Source organism: Mus pahari, chromosome 23 (assembly GCF_900095145.1).
Source record: "Mus pahari chromosome 23, PAHARI_EIJ_v1.1, whole genome shotgun sequence".
NCBI classification, from domain to species: Eukaryota; Metazoa; Chordata; class Mammalia; order Rodentia; family Muridae; genus Mus; species Mus pahari.
This window is the reverse complement of record NC_034612.1, coordinates 32,739,587-32,758,817: the sequence shown is the minus strand read 5'-3', so window position 1 is coordinate 32,758,817 and position 19,231 is coordinate 32,739,587. Positions and strand designations below refer to the sequence as shown.

Here is a 19,231-nt window from a genome sequence, read left to right as displayed (position 1 = left end):
CTGTGAGCCACGTGGTGTGGGGGCTGGACAAGAGCAACAGGAGCTCTTATCTTTAAGCCATCTCTCCAGGTCCCTTGTCACACAGGACACCAGGACTCCTAGATGACAAGTCAGGACTGATACCGTGAGGGGCTTGGCACACACTCCACCTCAGCATGCACAGGAACGAGGATCTGTTATGTCTTCAACCTGAAAAATGCTCAAGCTATCATGACCCACAACTTTCCAGCTGAACTGGATAACTGGGCCCACTCCTAGTTTAATCAGGCAGTCAGGAGACACACGGCTGGCTAACTGCTTTAAAAAAATAAAAGTCACCCCTTGGAGAGCTGTCTCTCAGGAAGGGAAGCTGCACAGCCTGCTGCCGAGGCACCTCTCCCTGAAGAACCTGCTTGCTGCCACAGAGACAATGCTGGAGGCTTGTCTACATGGCTACCTGTATGCAAGCTTAGGCCAGGACTGTCAGGAAACATCCTCAGAGGCTCCATGCAAAGTTGTGCCACGTGGGTTTGTCTTGTGCTCAGACGACAGATGTGGGTCACCACAGCTGGTTTTATGCTGTGCTTGGGATGGTACCCAAGGCTTAAGGGCACGGTGGGCAAGGCAAGTGCAGTGCAGGGTGCCACTCACCTGCCTGTTCAGCTTCACAGCTAGTATTGTGTTGGAGTAGCTGTAGTTGCATATCTCAGTTCCCTTCTTAAAGTGGCAAACCTTCAACTTCCTGGGAGCTTTGAGGCTGACAATGGCCACCAAGCTGCTTGAGAACAATCTCTCCACAATGCAGACATCTTCAGTGTCAGCTGGAACCAAAGAAGAAAAAACATGTGTGGATACATACATTTCCAGGTTAGGGCACAAGTGCATGCACTTTTCACACACACACACACACACACACACACACACACACACACACACACACACGACACAGAACTTTGTAAGGGACACATGGGCTGACATCTCTAGAGTCAAAGGTCAGCAGAGGGGATGGAAAGTCTTCTATCTGGAGCCATGGCTCTGTCACTATAGAGATCACACCCTACATGCAAACTCTGATGCTAAAGCACAGAATCACGAAATGTAAATTCACTCTGCGGCTGACAGGACTTGAAAGCACAGTCATTACACACTTGCTGTTGTTTTAAATATGTATTGTGGGTGTGGGTGTGTGCTATGGTCAGAGTGGAAGCCTATCATGAGGGTCCTGGGGTTCTAACTCAGGATGCCAGGCTTGGCAGCAAGTGGCCATCTCACTGGGCCATACTTATTCAAGTTAGGTCACAGAGCGAGGTGCTGCAAGGGATGCACGCTGAGGCCCGATCCATAACTGCTGTGGCACTGGGCGGTGAACCCAGCTCAACGTCAGTCCCATGCTGTTGCAGCATTCAGCAAGCTGGCTTGGGAAACACAGCTCAGACTCTGTAGCTGAGGATGGGTGTAACTCAAAGAGTGTCTTTCTGACAAGTACACGGTTTCACCAGGTCTGCCTGGCCTGAAAGGCAAAGGTACATTAACACTAGACACAGATGTAGACTGATACACTGGACATAGGCTAGAAGCAGACACACTTGTTTTTGTTTAAGCATGGGAATGTGTTTAAACACATTAGAAGAGGCAGTAAAATCAAGGCCTGACCCTAAGCTTTTTATAGTTTATGGCTGCCACCACTGGGGAACAGGTCAGAGGGGGTGGGAGCCAGGAGATGGGTCCCAGGCTGCAGAAGCTTTGCCCATGAGCATTCTGACAAAGGTGCCAACCCCTGCTCAGAGTGCCTAGGAACAAAAGCACGGCTAGCACTGCTCGCTCTTGGAGAAGTCAGAGACAAGCACTTGAGACACAACCAGGTGGACAGATAGACTAGAGACCCAGAATGTCAACTATTTGCAGATTTCCCCTCAAGAAATCACAAGGTGTGAGAAACCTGCCAGGCAGGAGGAGTATCAGCAGAGATGCGGATAGAGAAAGAGGATCAGTTCACAGTTGCCAGATATGGTGACTTTTGCCTTTAATACTAACACTCAGGAGGCAGAGGCAGAGGCAGGTGGCTCTCTTGTGACTTTGAGGCTAGCCCGGTTTACACAGAGTCAGGTTAGCAAAGGTCACTAAGACTGTTTTTAGGGGGGGAGGGGTAGGCAGAAGAGGTGGCACTCTATGTCCAAAGCAGGTCAGGGTGGTGCCAGGGTGCCGGGACACGAGGGCCAGCGGCTCACTGGCTAGCCAATCTGGAGGACTGTTTAGACTCCAGACTGTCAAGCTGGTCTGCATATGACTGACACACACACACACACACACACACACACACACACACACACACACACACACACTTAAAAAGGAAAGCTAGCTATAGTGGCACGAGAAACACGAGATCTATGCAAATCTGAGGACATACTGTTAAGTTCAAGCCAGCCAGGACTAGTTGGCTGTGCAGAGCCTGTGTTTAATATCCTCAAAGATGCAAGACTGGATTACACCTTTAGTAACTTTAAAGATGGGGCACTCTATAGCAAAGTGCAGTCTATATAAAACTGACTGTGTATATGCGTGTATGCATGTGTGTATTCATGTGCAGGGATGGGTTTGTGGCCCACAGGGGGAAATCAGAGGAAACTTCAAGTTCTGATCATCCCAAATCCTTTCTGTTTAAGTTTCTACCTCTCCAGCTTGATGATTTACCTATGTCCTGGGTATCAAAACTTGGGTCCTTGGACTTGGGAGGCAAATATTTTATCAGTGACTTAATCATTTCCATAATGTAAAACTGATGGTAAGTAATTTTATATAAATCCACTGGCCCTTTAATTTAAACCACGGTGAGATAGTATTAATACCTTTCTACAGGCAGCTGTGTGTCACCCTTCATAGATTCTGAATAGAGGAGCTGCCCCCAGGCTATGTTTAACTCCAGCCCCTGATAGGCAGGATGGAGGTGGTGGTGGGAAATCCTTGTCTTCCGCACACATTCCTAGTAAGGAGAGGGCTGAAGTGTAAGAGCGAGGTGAGGAGTGGCAAAGGCTGCAGGATGCTCCTTGTGGTGAAGCAGAGACTGTGGAAGCTGGGGGGTGGGAGTGCGAATCGCTCCCAAGAGCATCTTGTTTCAGTCACAGGAGCCCCTATGTGCTCACAGAACACATTTCAGCAGACACAGGGTCAAAGGACTAGGACCATGCCACTTAATGTCAGGAGCAATAAAAGCCATTTATTTATATTAGATATTTTCTTTATTTACATTTCAAATGTTATCCCCTTTCCTAGTTTCCCCTCCGAAAATCCCCTATTTCCCCCCCCCCCCAACAACCCACCCACTCCCATTCCTGGCCCTGGCATTCCCCTATACTGGGGCAGAGAACCTTCAAGGACCTAGGGCCTCTCCTCCCATTGATGACCGACAAGGGTACATATGCAGCTAGAGCCATGAGTCCTACCATGTGTTTTCTTTGACTGGTAGTTTAGTCCCAAGGAGCTCTAGGGGTACTGGTTAGTTCATATTGATGTTCCTCCTATGGGGCTTCAGACCCCTTCAGCTCCCTGGGTACTTTCTCTAGCTCCTTCATTGGGGACCCTGTGAGCATCCACTTCTGTATTTGCCAGGCACTGGCAGAGCCCCTCAGGAGACAGCTATATCAGGGTCCTGTCAACAGGCTCCTGTTGGCGTCTGCCTAGTGTCTGGGTTTGGTGGTTGCTTATGGGATGGATCCCCGGGTAGGGCAGTCTCTGCTCCTAAGCTGTCTCTGTGACTCCGACGACTAAGTTTAAACTGTGGGAACCCCACCCTTCATACTGAGCAGGAGGGAGGAGGATCCCAGGAGGCCCAGAGGCCAGCAGGTAGTCAGGCCATCTTGGGGAGGAGCTGGGAGCTCCTGCAGTGAGCATGTGCCATTGCAGGGCAGGGGTGGGAAAGTTCCTAAGTGCAACGTGGTTAAGCGCAGAGCCAGCAGCAGGCACAGAGAGGCCTGGAACTTTATGGCCAGGCCTTCAGAACCAGTCAACTGGAAGAAAATTACACCAATACTACACAGGCCAAAAAACAATGCAAAATAACCAGTACCCAGGCTGGGAGTGGTGGCTCACAACTACAGTCGGTACTTAGTAGAGGTTGAGGCAGGAGGACTGCCACAAGGTTGAAACCAGCCATTAACTACACAGTGAAACTGTGTTTAAAAAAGCAAAAGCAACCAAACATCCCCCTCCCTAAACCAGGTTCAGAAACCTAGGAACAGGCAAGGGGTTGGGTGGGGATGGGGGTGGAGCGTAGGGGGCGGGGTGTGCCCTTATCCTAATATAGGCAGAAGCAGGTCAGCCAAGGTGGGAGAAAAAGGTCATTTAGTAATAGGAAGAAAAAAATCCTTGCTGAAAAATTTCTCTTGGCTAGGCATGGTGGTGCACATCTTTAATTCCAGTAATTGGGAGGCAGAGACTGGCAGACTTCTGTGAGTTCTAGGCCAGCCTGGTCTACACAGTGAACTCCAGAACAGCCAGGGCTACATAGAGGCCCTGTCTCAAACCAAAAAGAAAGATCTCTAACACTACCTTCAGTGATGGAAACCCTATCTGCCCTTGGAGACAGAGCAGCAATGTCCTGCCCCTCTGCACATCCCTGCAACAGAGTCAGGGTTCTGAGTGGGGGTGGGATGGGAGGAAGCACTGGATTCAAGCCTGTTAGATCTGGAAGCTTTCCCTGCAGAGGGATTGACCAGACTTGATGTTCCATCCAATACCTCCCCTGAGAAGTTCAACTCCTAGCCTTTATAACCCCACATGGGCTGGGACATGAGTCACTCCCCAAATTACTGCCTTATACCCTACCTACTACTTTTTATTGTTTTCTTCCAGACAGGGTTTCTCTGTGTAGCCCTGGCTGTCCTGGAACTCATTCTGTAGACCAGGCTGGCCTCGAACTCAGAAATCCACCTGCTTCTACCTACCTACTACTTTTATTAATCTGCTAAACAAAACAAAACAAAACAAAACAACAAACCAGGAACACTGGGCGCTGAGCCCAGACCGGGAGTGAGGATGCTCATTCCCTCTAGCCAGCACACGTGGTAGGTAGCACGCGTGGCTAGTGCTTATCTGTGTGGTTATCCGTTGACCCCACCTTTCCAACTCCAGGAAGTTACCTGACAGCTTTATTCACCGGTGGCCAAGGCAAAGTTCCTCAGCCTACACATCAATGTGTAGAACAGCGCTATTCACAACAAGCAAGAAATATCAACTGCCCATGTGTGCACAAATCAGTGGATGAACCAAACGGCACAGCCAGACAGTATAGCAATACTCAGCAATAACACAAAGGAAGGCTGGAGCACGGGAGTGCAGGGACAAACTGTAAACACATTCCACATACACACAGCTAGTCACACTCAGCTGCATTTATCTGCAAAGCCCAGACAGCAAATCCATAGATGCCAAAAGCAGATGAGTGGCTGAGCTGGGCTGGGTGGTGGGAGGGGATGGGGAGTGACTGCTAATGGACTCTGGCTTTAAGAGATGATAAAAACATTTGAAAATTCCACGATGGTAGGTTGCTCAATTCAGCAAATGCACCACACATCACTCAACTGGATAATTTAAGCAGATTTATAGGCTATAAACGTATATAAACTATACCCCAAAGAGGCTGGCTTTTACTTCTGTAAATCACACTGAAGCCCATTTCAGGTAGCCTGGTGCAGACATATGAACTTTGGCTGATATATCAAGACCTGATGCAAGAAGTTACTGACGCAAGCGGTAGGGGACTCTCAGTACAAGTCATGTCACCAGGGAAAAATGGGCCACAGGGACATGGCAGAAGCTAAGTATATGCAGACCCTTTGGGAACTCCAGTCCTTCAACCCCAGGAAATGGGCATCGGTGGAGGAGGGGTGTGTCTTAATCCACAGAAGACATCCGACAGCTACTGAATTTTCTGGTGCAATTTTTGATCTGTAACTTTTATCTCATTTCCATAGGGGCCATAGCTAAGAAAAGGATTAAGCCCTCTGCAAATGGCAGGGGAACTTCCTTCCCTGGTCTGACCAGAAGAGCTGACTTTGTGTGGATGCCTGGTGCTCACTGGTACACTGACTGGCCAGCTCATCGCCACGACCCACCTCCCTGTCCTCTTCTCCCGGCACTAGGGTTAGACACTGCACCATGGCTATCTTTCTATGGCTCCTGGGGAGCTACCCACTGAGCCTTCTCTCCAGCCCGTGGCTATTGTATTAAGCTTTACGCTCGGCAGAACCAGCATATCAGCACCATGCATGAGCCCCACACCCTCAGCATAGCCCCTCTCCCCTCCATCAAGGGCAGCTCAGTCACCCTGAGAAGAAGGCTAGTGAAGGAAGGAGACAGCTAACAGGGCTGAGCCCTTGGAAGGTGGCAAACCAGTGCCAGAACGCACCCAGGTGATGCAGAGAACACTTTGGACACAAACTTTAGTGACCTCAAGTGGCGATGGCCTAGTTTCCAGGTGGCCTCAGGCACAATGCTGTCCACTTCCTCGAGACTGGCTCTCTAAATGTCTAACTTAGGAAAGGAGTCACTGTGGCTAAGTCAATGCTGTTTTGCTTCTTTGGCACAACGGATGATGATGCTCAAACGGGAAGAACAAAGGAACTAAATAACTGGTGAAACACAATTCTCATAGGCATGGCCATGCTAGGGCTCTCTCAGTGATGCAGTGAGGAGCTGATGCTCCCCCGCAGCACACGAAGGCAGAGAAGGGACTCGGTTACTCTTAACATCTCACAAAATTCATATTCTGACAGACCTGAGAACTTAGATGCCCATGGGGTGCTCTGGTTCTAGGGAAGGCTCCAAGAACCACCAAGGATACCTACCACTGAGCTATAGGTGGGCTCACTGTGTGAACTTTCAGAAGTTCAAGTTTTATGAGGAGCACGGTCCCCATTCACATGCTTCTGACCCTACATGGCACCTGGAGAAGTTCACTTCTAAACTCTGACATTTTACAAAGGTCTTTTTATGTATTTTACACAATAGTGGACACTGCTGTTGCAGTGACATTTAAAAGAAGAAAGCCCCAAGAATGTACACTGTGAACTTTCCAACACTGCAGCATGTTGGAACACACACAAGAGAACATGAGGGACAGAAATAACAGGCAGCAGACCCACGTTTTTACAACATTGCTTGAGTGTGAAATCCACTGGGAAAGTAGTTCAGTGGTTAGAATACTTGCCTAGCATGCAGAAACCCTGGGTTCTATCTCCACATCTGCATCAAAACATGAGTGGTAGGGTCTGCCTTTAATCTTTCCACTTGGGAGTCAGACAGGAGGACAGAAGTTCGAGGCCACCCCGACCACACTGAGCTTAAGGCCACCTGGGCTATATTAGGACACTGTGTACAAGTGGTGGGGGGACTGAGAAAGACCGAGTTTGAAATGGAGGGTATGTTAGCATACACTAGTAATCCTAGCATTCAGGAATCTGAAACTGGCAGCTCATGAGCTGCAGGCAAGCCTGGGCTATGCAGTAAGACCAGTCTTACACATGAAGGTAACACGTTGGAATCGCAGCAGCACTGTTAGGACAGACCTACCTGCTGCTGGGCAAAGCTTTTATTTGATGTTTGCTTTAAAGAACTATTAGTGGTTAGTCCTGCTCCCCGGGACCTGCCCTGGCTCATTCTTCTGATAAAACAACAAGGGCTGATAGCAAAGACTTGATTTCACGATAGACTGCTAGGAGTCAGAGTAAGATTCTGACTCTACTTGCAGAAGCGTGATGGACAACCTTGACATTCACTCAGAGATGAACTGGTTTTCCAGGACACCTGTCCTACGTGAGGAGAGGTGGTCAGCGCTGTAGGGGCAGATTTACCCATAGTTTCTGGGTGGAGGATTAACTCAGAGCCGCCTAGAGAGCTCAGCAGGGAAAGGCTCTACCAGTCCAGAGACTGCAGTTCAAACTTCACAAACCACAAAAAGGTGGAAGGATGGAACAGGTTCCAAGACCTTCCACCCATGCTTGAACATGTGAATGCATGCACAAATCAAAACCCACAAATTTATAATTATTAACTGCAATGTCCTTTGTCTGCCTCAGCATCTATTTTTAAGAATCCAAATTCATGCTGGGAGGTACATGCCTTAATCCCAGCACTCGGGAAGCAGAAGCGGGCAGATCCTTATTAGTTCCAGGGCAGTTAGGATTACACTGTAAGACCCCATCTCTAAATATAAGTCAATACAAATTTAAAGCGGCAGGCATGTCTTTAATGCCTTTAATCCCAGCACTCGGGAGGCAGAGGCAGACAGATCTCTTGAGTTTTAGGCCAGCCTGGTCTACAGGGTGAGTTGCAGAATAGCCAGAGCTACATGAGAAACCCTGTTACCAAAAAAAAAAAAAAAAAATCAAAAAGGAAGGAAGGAGAGGAGAGGGGAAGAGGGGAAGATGGGAAGAGGGGAAGAGGGGAAGAGGGGAAGGAAAGGGAAGGAAAGGAAAGGAAAGGAAAGGAAAAGGAAAAGGAAAAGGAAAAGGAAAAGGAAAAGGAAAAGGAAAAGGAAAAGGAAAAGGAAAGTCAAAGTTCACTAAGAGGACACAGAAGTTGGCAGGCTACTTTCCCACACTTACAAGATGCTATCAAGACATCACACTCTGTTCCCACCAGTACCAGTCAGAAAGCTCAGGCAGAGGCAAATGAGGACTGGGTTCTGGCATTCCTTTGCACTCTAAACAGCAAGCCTCCCAACAGGGAGAACCATGATTCGCACACAGCCACTGACAGTGACACCAGACCCGAATAGCACAGGTGAGGTGCTCCACTTGCTAGACACATGGTCACACTTTAGCCACTGGTGGTAAAAGCCAAGGGGGCCTTTTCCTGAGTTGAGTCACCCTTCTGTAGGAGTTCTGCTTCAGATGTCAGGAATGCTGGCTCTCACCTGACATCACTGGGTTATGTCTGTCCGGTCCCATCTCAGTGAGGCTAGAGGACACTGAGGGGCCAGGAATAGGGTGACTGTGAGAATATAAAAGACTAATGTCCAGGAGGCAGTGGGACACAGGGGTCAAGACCATGGTGCCCATCTCTGTAGGGCCATTCTCTCCCAGTGGGTAATAGTCTTTGAGGCAGTACCAACCAAGGTTTATCGTGAAGTCAAGAGCACCTGCAGCACTTGACCTCCAGCAGGAAGGCGGCCTTCTACCCTCCTGTTGCAGGAAATATTAAAAAAGATAGAGGGGGCATGTTTCCAAGCTTGTGCCTCTGCTCTGGAGGCCTGGCCAGCCAAGCACTGGCGGGCAACAGCCAACCTGTTTTATCCCGTGGAGACTCTGTGGCCTGGAGCTCCTGAAAAAAAAAAAAAAAAAAAAAACTACAACAGCCTAATCCAAGTGGATGACAAAGGACGCAGACCCATCAGGAATGAAGGTATGGGTCAATCCTCCAGGAAAAGAGCCAAGACCTGCTGAGGTGCTTGCCAAGGGTGAAGGAAATACAGACTGGGTAATAGAGGAAGGTAGTTATAAATACCAATTAAGGCCACGTAGCCAGTTGCAGAAATGAGGATTATAAAGTAATATGAATGCTTCTGTCTTATTTTGCTAATGAATACATTTGCCTTTCTTCCAATTTTTTTTTAACATCAATTGGTATTTGAGACACTAAAAGAATGTTCCCAAGGGACATTGGCCCATTGTAAATTTACAAATGCGTTTGCGATTGTACAAGGAATAGTTATATCATGTTAGGCATATTCACAACCTTGTTGTTTCATGTGGATATGAGATATTATTTGTGTCAAGTTGACAAGGGATGGATTGTAGTGGCTATTCCTGGTTGTCAACTTGACTATATCTGGAATGANCTACAATCCAGAATTGGAAGGCTCACCAGTGATCCTAATCTGGAGACTGAGAGATAGAAGTTTCTGGCTTGGATCTTGGTATGGAGATCTTGAGGCATAGTGGCTATGAATTCCAGAAGATTAAGACAGGGAGATCTCCAGGTTCAGGGTCATCTGGGATTAAAGGTGTAGTGACACACACCTTTAATCTGGGCTACACCTTCTGCCAGAGACCTACATAAGGACACTGGAAGAAGGCAGGCTCTCCTTCGCCTGCTTGCCGTGGGACTGAGCAACTGCTAGATCTTTGGACTTCCATTCACAGCTGCTGCTGACCATTGTTGGGAGCTGAACTGCAGACTGTTAAGTCATCAACAAATTTCTTTACTATAGAGTCTACATATATACTACTATATTCTGTGACTCTAGAGAACCCTGACTAATACAGACATCTCCACCCAGATCGCTAGGTTCCCACTGGTGGGTCACAACCATGCCCACCCTGTGCTTCAAATCCCCCATGGCGTTTGTGGTTCACATCTGGAAAACCCACGCTTTGTCGCCATACCTTTCTCTCTTGAACCCAGACAAGCTGCCGCATGAAGGAAAATGCAACACAAACTTAGTTGAAAAACAATGGTAATTCAATCTCTGAGAACAACTAAAACCTAATCTTGTAAGCTCATACTGGGAAACTCTAGCAGCTACATCTTACCCCAGAAGGGACTCTCTCCTGATCCCTGTCTTCCTCCCCTCAATCCAGAAGTGCCGCCTACTCGCCCAGTGATTGGCTCCTTCATCCATTAGGGGACTGGGTCACCAGAACAGCCCCAGGCCACCCACAACACTTCCCCCTTCATGCTCTAACAACAAGCAAACCCTTCCTCTCTATAAATATAAATATAAATATAAATATAAGGTCAATCTTTTTTACTACTTCCCACAACAGGTGGTGAACCAACGTGTTGGGCAAGAATCCACTAGAAACTTAAGATTATTAGCCTGAGAATTAGAATTTTATTCATTGGGATTATTTGCTTTTAGGATAGATTTATATACAGATTTTGTCCGAATCACATGGGGAATTTTGCCTGCAGTCTGGAACTAGGATAGGGAAAATTAGTCACTGACTTCAAGTAAAGAGGCAGAGAACAGGTATTGATAAAATAAATGTCTGCGGCTCCAGGCAGAGAGCTGAACAGATAGCTGGTATAACAAGATGGCTGCTCTAGGCAGAGAGCCAAACAGAAAGATGGTATAAGGATATACTGCTCTAACACGTCTTAACAGGATACTCTCATTCTGTCTAAAGTGGGCTCCATGGGAGTTCTGGTTTAAATCCTGCTTTGACTAGCTACCTGCTTATAAGCAGGTACAGATAAAAGTGTGAATCAATTGTGTTAAGATAGTATAAAGATATATTGCTCTAATATGTCTCACAGGATACTCAAATTCTGTCTAACATGGGCTCCACAGGAATTCTGGATTATTATCCTGCACGGTTTCTCTGTATAGCCCTGGCTGTCCTGGAACTCACTCTGTAGACCAGGCTGGCCTCAAACTCAGAAATCCGCCTGCCTCTGCCTCCCGAGCGCTGGGATTAAAGGCGTGGCCACCACGCCCGACTCATTGCCTGCTTTAAACAGGTATTATCATCTATGTCTGTGGCTCCAGGTAGAGTTCAACAGACAGAGATCTTACAGGTATTACTATGTCTGTGGCTCTGGGCAGAGCGCTAAATGGAAAGATGGTATAGATTAGCTAGGAAACTCATTCTGCTAACATGGGCTCCACAGGAGTCTTGAGTGTCTTTTCCCACTTGGCAGGATAGGAAAGGCCTAGTGTAGGCACATACAGTATCTTAGTTTACTTCATTTGTTTTAGATTGTTTTGATTTTCAAAATGGGTGTGACTTTGAGTTTTGTGGTTATATTATTCTTCTGCGAGAGAGGTCTAAAAGGGTTTTCCAATTACTGGCTCAAGGATATGCTGACTGGGGAAAAAGTTTTGTCTTTGTGTTTTTGGAAAAGGTGACTAAGGTGTTTACACCTTCCAGAGTGATATGGATCAGATTTGGTAGAGGGAGACCCCCTGAAGAACTAGATTCCAGAGAATCAAACAAAGAGGTTATCTTGATGATACTAAAACATTGTTTTGAGATTGGTACACTACAGAATCTACAGCCTTGATGAGTCTCTGCTTGAATTCAGGATGTCTTGGACTTTCAGTTGAATCCAGTCAAGAGAGACTAAATCAATCGCTAGTGTGGCCTTCTTAAGGCCAACCAACTCTATTTTCCCTACCCTCCCCATCCCTAAAAATATCTCAATTTCCATATTCAACTTGAAAAAGTTATGAAGAGTCATCGCCCCAGTTCCCTGGGCTTTGGGGCTGGAGGGGGTTATTATAGGTTGCCTTTCTAGGGAATGTAGAAATGGTCATAATTGGAACAGGGAGGAGTAGCTAGAATTGACTGTATAGCCATCACATTTTGTAGAAATCTTTTTCATTGTTACTAAGTTGAAGTCATAGTTCCTTATTTTGGTACAGAATTTATTTTGATGCAAAATCAAGGTTTTCATTGGTATAAATTTCTTCTATTGACACGAAAAATTTAAAATTACAGGTAATAGGCCCAGTCTTTCTGTAACTGTTATTATAAACTGATCTGAGATTATTAAGCCTGTGAGTTAAGCGCCAAATAGCAAATTCATGGCTCTGAGTTTATTGTTAGGGTTTTTCAGAAATAGAAATAGTTGGTTTTAGTTCATGGAGAACAGTTCAGATTACTTTATATAGTTGGTTTTCAAAAACGTCAGAAATCCACAGAATGTGACAGTTAATGTTACTCACTTGTTGAGACAAATCTGTTCCTCGCAGCTTCCCATCCGTGGATTCAGAGAAGCAACTGAGCACCTTACCTCCAGGTAAGGCTGTACATTTGTGACTAGGTCACCACACCACTTGGCAGAAAATTGCCTATCTCTCCTGCAGACCTATACTGTTCTTGAAATACCCAATTTACTGATTAGGACAACTTAGTTCTGCCAAGACAGAATAGGCTAGTCCATAATATTCCTGTATCTCTAAGGTCTGTCAGATGATCATGGGTAGAAGGCTGAAGACTAATGAAGACGTTTTGAAGTATAAGGGACTGTCCAGGTGATCAGCACTGCCGATAAATTGGGTAAGTTTTGGAAGTTATATTTTGTGCTTCTCATATTTTCAAGTAATATTCCAAGTTCTTGGATTTCTGACGGGATTGAAGACTGGTAGTCTCATAGCCAACCAAAGCTGTTTAGCACTGAGAAATATGATATAGATTTGATAGGATGTTTTTCAGATGGCTTACAATCTAAAGCCAAGACATGAGTCAGATGTAGAATAAGTCTTTCATTTTAGGATAGATGACAATGTTCTATCTTATTGACAAAACTGATGTACTGGGTGTTAGGTTTATCTATACCTTATAAATTACAAAAATGGTAATAGTTGTGCTCTACATTTAGAGAAAGGTTTTGTTTTTTATTAGAACAGAAAGGGAAGTGTTGTGGATGGGCCTGGTGCTGTTCTTGTGAACCAATCCCCTAATAAAGGAGCCAACCACTGGGTAAGGAGGTGGAGGAAGAGAAGAAAAAGGAGTTAGGCCTTTTTGGAAAAGGACAGCAGAGTGGTAAGATGTAGCTGCTAGAGTTTCCCAGTATCGTGGTGGATCTGCAAGGATTTGTCACCAGAGGAATCAGATTTAAATAAGGCTTACAAAATTAAATTTTAGTTGTGCCCAGAGATTGAGTTACCAATGTTTTTCAACTAAGTTTGTGTTGCACGTTCCTTCACCCAGTGGCTTGTCTGGGTTCACTAAAGAAAGTGTGGGTTTGCTAGATGTGCACCACAAAGGCCATGGGGGATTTGAAGCATGGGGTTAGCATGGTAACGACCCACCAGTGGGAACCTAGAGAGCTGGGTAGAGTTCTGGGTCAGAGTCTCCACAAGATAAAAACAGATTGGCCAGTGCGTGGCTGGCCAGGCTGCAGAGGCTGAGAGTTGCTGGCACTAAGGTGGGAACGTGCCGCGTTCTTTTCTAATATTTCTCGCAATACCCTCCTGGTTTCCAGGACTCTAGAATTCCAAGATGGAAGCCTCAGAACCCCCCTCACTGGGCACTGGGTATCTGTCTGTTCCCCAGAGTCCCCAGCCGCATGCTGGAGTTACTTCTGGGCAGCGGTCAGGAGGTACCTGCCACTCTTCTTCGACAATCAGAATAGTCTGCAAGACTTAACACCACTTCAATTTACGCACGTTAGGGCCATCCTTGACTACAAAGTAAGTTCAAGGGCTTACCCTGGGCTGAGACTAAAACCAGAGGGTTGGGGGCTAGATGCCAAAAAGTGCTTGACACTGAACTGAAACCTCAGCCCTTGGAAAATAGGAATGAGAATTGAGGCTAGCATATCTCAGAAATCACAAGCAAAGCCAGGTTCAGTGGACACTAACCGGGCACTAACCATCTGGGCACTCACAGGCAGATCTGAGTTTGAGGCCAGCTTAGTCTACACAAAGACTTCTAGCCAGAGTTGCTAGACTCGTCTCATCACCAAGGAAACACAAATTAAGTATGAGACAGGATCGCACATATCTGAGAGGAAAGGTGCATCGCACCATCAATACTTGCACTGCCTTATATCACTGGTAAATGAGGCACAGGCTGTCTCTTGTCTGTTTTGTTGCTGCAGAAGTATCCTAGCTGGGACTTAAAACTCTCTTTAGCTAAGCATGAACCTGAACCCCTCCCTGATCATTCTGCCTCACCTGCTTCCAAAAATTTAAAAACAAAAAAACAAAACAAAAAACCCCAAACCTATACATGCAGTTACCACGCAACTGTACTCTTGGGCACTCACCTTCAAGAACTGAAAATTCATATTCACACAAAATAACTCACCTATGGATGTTCACTATGGCGTTATTTTTTATTTATTTATTTATTTTTAGGTAACTGTAGGATTTTGCATTTGCCACAGACTTATTTATTTAAAATCAGAGGTCATTATGGCATCCTCCTAAAGGCAGGCTCCTCATCATTTTTTGATCCTAACCCCTGGCTGGCTACTAGAAAGGCAGGCAAGGGGACAAGCCGCACTCATCAGCACCAGGTTCCAAGACACGGACTGGAGGCCTGTTACAGTCTGGCTCTCTCTGAGAGTCCACTGTACAAAGGGCAGTGAAAGCGCCTGGTGACCTAGGGAGGACAGTAATAAAAGCACCTGTCCCACCCTGGCAGTGCTGTCTCCGCCACACTGCTCACACGGTCAACAGGAACTCAACTTCCAGTGAATGTGGCTTTATTTTTAAACAACAGTCCAGAGCTAGACTCTCTGCTCATCTTCCCATGGGTTAGCAGTTAAGCTGTGAACTACTGCTCACCAACAAAAAGAGCAAAGTATCGTCACACTTGGGTCACTTCTCAGGGAGTTGTGCTGACCGAAAAGCTAATCACACACTAAGGGATGGCTCAGCTAGTAAAGCACTGTCTCCCAGGGGAGAGGGCTCAAGTCTGAAGCCCCAGGGCTCACACACACTTCAGAGTACCTGGGTTCCATTCCCAGCACTCACATAACAGCTCAGAACCAGTCGTAACTTCAGTTCCAGGGGACTCTGTCCATACAGGTTTGCAGGCGAAACAAACAGAAAGGATAACCTGTCACCAGGGTTGTGCCCACACCTAACTAGCTGTGATTACTGCTCCCACCCTCTTGCCTATGGGATCAAGTGCTGGAGCCTGACTGAGCTCAGTCATGCCCTTGAATCTCCTAAACTGACCTAAATGAGGAAGCTCAGAAGTAACCAGAGATACAACCTGAGTAACACAACCTTTAAACCTGGCGTGTCCGGCACTCAGGAAGCTGAGGCAGATCAAAGATAGGTGGGAGAACGTAGTCAACCTGAAGGGATTTTATTATGTATTGGTTAGTATTATTTTGATTTTTTTTCAGACAGGGTCTCACTCTGTATCCAGGCTTACAGAGAACCCAGTCCTCCCAAGTACAGGGATTACAGATGGGTCACTGTGCCTAACTTTAACCTAAAGATCTTTCTATACTGGCTGCTCTTAACCTGTGGGTCTCGTCCCCCTTGGGGGCTGGGGTATCATAAAAACCTTTCACAGGGTCATCTAAGATCATAAGAAAACACAGATATTTACATTATCACTTATAACAGTAGCAAAATTATGGTTACAAAGTAGAAACAAATTAATTGTTATGGCTGGGGGTCACCAAACACGAGGAACTGTAAAGGACTGCAGCTAATATTAGGAAGAGTGAGAATCACTGCTCTAGGTGAGAAGAGTTTGATCAGGGTCGTGGTAAACAGCCAGGTAGCCCCAGTCCAAGATAAAAGGAGCTGCTCGCCCCTCCTCACTCTCACCTCTCATTCTCTTACTCTTGCTCCCTTGTTCCCCGTCTCCACCTTTCCTTCTACCCTCTCTCCATGTGGCCATGGCCAGCCTCTCTGCTTCTCTTCTTTCACCCCACAACCCCCACCACCTTTTACAATAAAGGCCTTAAAACCATGAACTGCCTCTTCTCATCAGGACCATGCTGGAGCAATGGTCTTCCCGCCAGAGGCTTCCCTGCACTCCAGCCACTGCTGACAGCCAAAGCAAGCAGCCTGCTGAGCTAGCCAGACTGTCCCCTCCCCGTGGTACCCTGACAGAGCTCTCTCCTCCTAGCCTTTACCCTTTGCCCCCAGACCAGAGTACGCCCAAGGGTCCCCACCCATTCTCAGCTCTTCCAGGACATACAGTGGAGTCTGGCATGTCAGAGGGTGAGAACCTGTCGTCCCTGGCCTCAGTGCAGACCAGGAACCCCAGAACTGGCTCTTCTACTGTGCCCAGAGTCATCTGTGGTGCCCAAGAGTTGGAGCCCAACTCTAGTAGGTCCATGGGGACCACAGACTGTACTTTCCTCACCCCCAGAGTGGGATCTCACAGCTTCTCAGTCCCATGCCCGCCTGGGGCCCATGCAGTCAAACTCCCCATGTCCGGCCTTGCTCAGCTGCCCTAGCCTTGAGCAGATTCGGGACCCAGTTCTGTCCCACAGCCCCTGCAGAGAGTAGTACTTTTATCCACTGAGGACCCCTCCAACCTTTTTTTGTTTGTTTGTTTTTCAAGACAGGGTTTCTATGTGTACCGGTAACTGTCCTGGAACTCACTCTGTAGATCAGGCTGGCCTTGAACTCAGAAATCCGCCTGCCTCTGTCTCCCAAGTGCTGGGATTAAAGGTGTGCGCCACCACTGTCTGGCCCTCTCTATCTTTTTAATAATTTAAAAGTATTAAAGCAGGCAAGATGGCTCAGTGGGTAAAAGTGCCTGCCACCAGAGCCGAGTTTGACCTGGGACCCAAATAGAGGGAAGAAAAAAGACTCCTTTAAGTTGTCCTCTAACCTTCATGCTTGTGTGGTGACGCATATGCATATTTGAGGTTACACACCAAATAAATAAAATGTACTAAGAAAAACTGTCATTTAATAATGTCTAGGGGTTGGTAAAGTAGTTGTCAGGCAACAAGTGGCTCTGTTCAGCTCTCAGACCCATGTAAAAAGCTAGGTGCCTTAGCTCGTGTCTAACTCCAGTGTGGGGGAGGCAGACAGGCAAAAGAACCTTGGAGCTCACGGACCATCCAGTCTAGCTCTGTGGGCAAGCTCTAGGTTCAGTGAGAAACCCTGTCTGAAAACAACAACAAAAACAAAAACAAAGCAAAAGTGTGCAGAGGATTTGAGAAAGACTGCTTGTCGCCTCTGGCCTCTACACCCCCACAGCACTTTAAAAATTATTCTAATTTATTTAACTTATGAGTATGAGTGTGTCACTTGCACGTGTATGTGTGTGTACCATGTGGGTGCCCGGTGTCTACAGACGTCAGAAGTGGGCGTCAGAGCTCACGTATTGGAGTTACAGATGGTTGAGAGTTACCATTTGGGTTCTGGGGACTAAATGCAGCTCAGGTCGTCTGAAAGAGCCAACAAGTGCTCTGAACCTCTCTAGTGCCAAATGATGTGTTTTATGGTCATTAACTTCCAGCCCTGACCACAGTCCTATGGAGAGCCATTACTTCTCTTCCAGAAGGCCCAGCTTGTGAGCCTTCTGCTATCCCAATACACAGACTACCACCAAAAAATGACCAAAGGAAAGCATTTCCATGGGGCTGGAACAGTTCTGTTTTCTAGGACCCCTTTATGACAGTAATGCAGTCTAAATGGTATTGGTGGGGTGAGAAATGATAGGTTATCATTTCATGCCAGGCCCTGAAAGCCCAAACACACAACCCTAAATGTGCACTTATTATACACAACTATCCAGAGATCTAGAAGAAGACTCACATGGTCAGTCCTGGCTACAAGTTCCTGGGGTGGCTGGGGGGGGGGGGGGGAATAGGACTGACCCAGGACTATGTGGACTTGAACTGCCCAGTGTTGGAGTAGAAGACTGCATTCCAATTCTGTATCAATAGGTCGACTTAGTTTAACAAGGGGAAAATAAAGCAAGCACTTACTGCATTCATAGATCTGTTCCAGCTTATCCACAGAAGAAAGGGAGAAAAACTTATACCCGGACTTACTACCAACAGCTAGGGACCTGCAAAAAAGCCAAATTCAGAAGTAAGAGCTGACGCACATACACAGCAACCATGCATAACCAGTGCCCGCTTCACCCACAGTCACCAGGGCTCTACCACCAGCATGGGCTGAGTTAGCTCATGGTTCTGGATAAGGATTTGGCATAGGATGCTTTAGGCCAGAATCCTGTAAAGCATATGGCATAGCCATTGACACAGGGGTCTTATCACAACTGCACAGTGCAGGCTAGTTGGCCTGCAAGCATCCAGGAATACTCCTGTGTCAACTCCCTTCCATTCTTAGAGGATGAGCCATGCCTGGCTTGACATGTGTTCATGGTATCTGAACTCTCCCTCATACTTGTATAGCATGTTTTTTTACCCTCTGAGCCATCTCCCCAACCCCAAATGGCCCTTCATTTCATGAATGTGTGTATGAAGGTACCCAGTTGTAGGCCTTAAATATATTCAAGTTTCTCAGTTACCCCTCCCCACCATAAAGCCTGGGGAAATTAAAATAGTAAAAACAAAGAGCAAAGCTCATCCTGAGCTGTCCATCAGCGACTGCAGACACGCACGGCTGCTTTGGCACTTGTGGGCCTACAGGTCTAGGAAGCCACACTGCATCCTACACTTACAATACTCACAACCTGGATTTGGTGTCCATCCTTGTTTCAAGATGGCCTTTCACTGCCATAAGCACTCTCCTAAGGTGCTGTGGCCAGGAGCTGGGGTAGGAATGGCAGGCACCAAGGATCTATCTAGACCCTGGGACTGGAAGGCTCTGTTGCCTTAGACCATTGGTTCTTTTTTTTTTTTTTTT

General features: G+C 46.8%; 1 protein-coding gene across 1 annotated transcript in view; it reads right to left on the bottom strand.

Moving 5' to 3' along the window:
- Window positions 1-19,231, bottom strand: part of Wipi2 (WD repeat domain, phosphoinositide interacting 2) — a 39,546-nt gene that overhangs the window by 12,020 nt on the left and 8,295 nt on the right. Inside the window, exons 2-3 of the mRNA XM_021222492.1 lie at window positions 18,346-18,428; window positions 631-800 (exon numbers count right to left, since the gene is read on the bottom strand). Coding sequence (XP_021078151.1) covers window positions 631-800; window positions 18,346-18,428 — 253 coding nt within the window. The remainder of the gene's footprint in view (window positions 1-630; window positions 801-18,345; window positions 18,429-19,231) is intronic.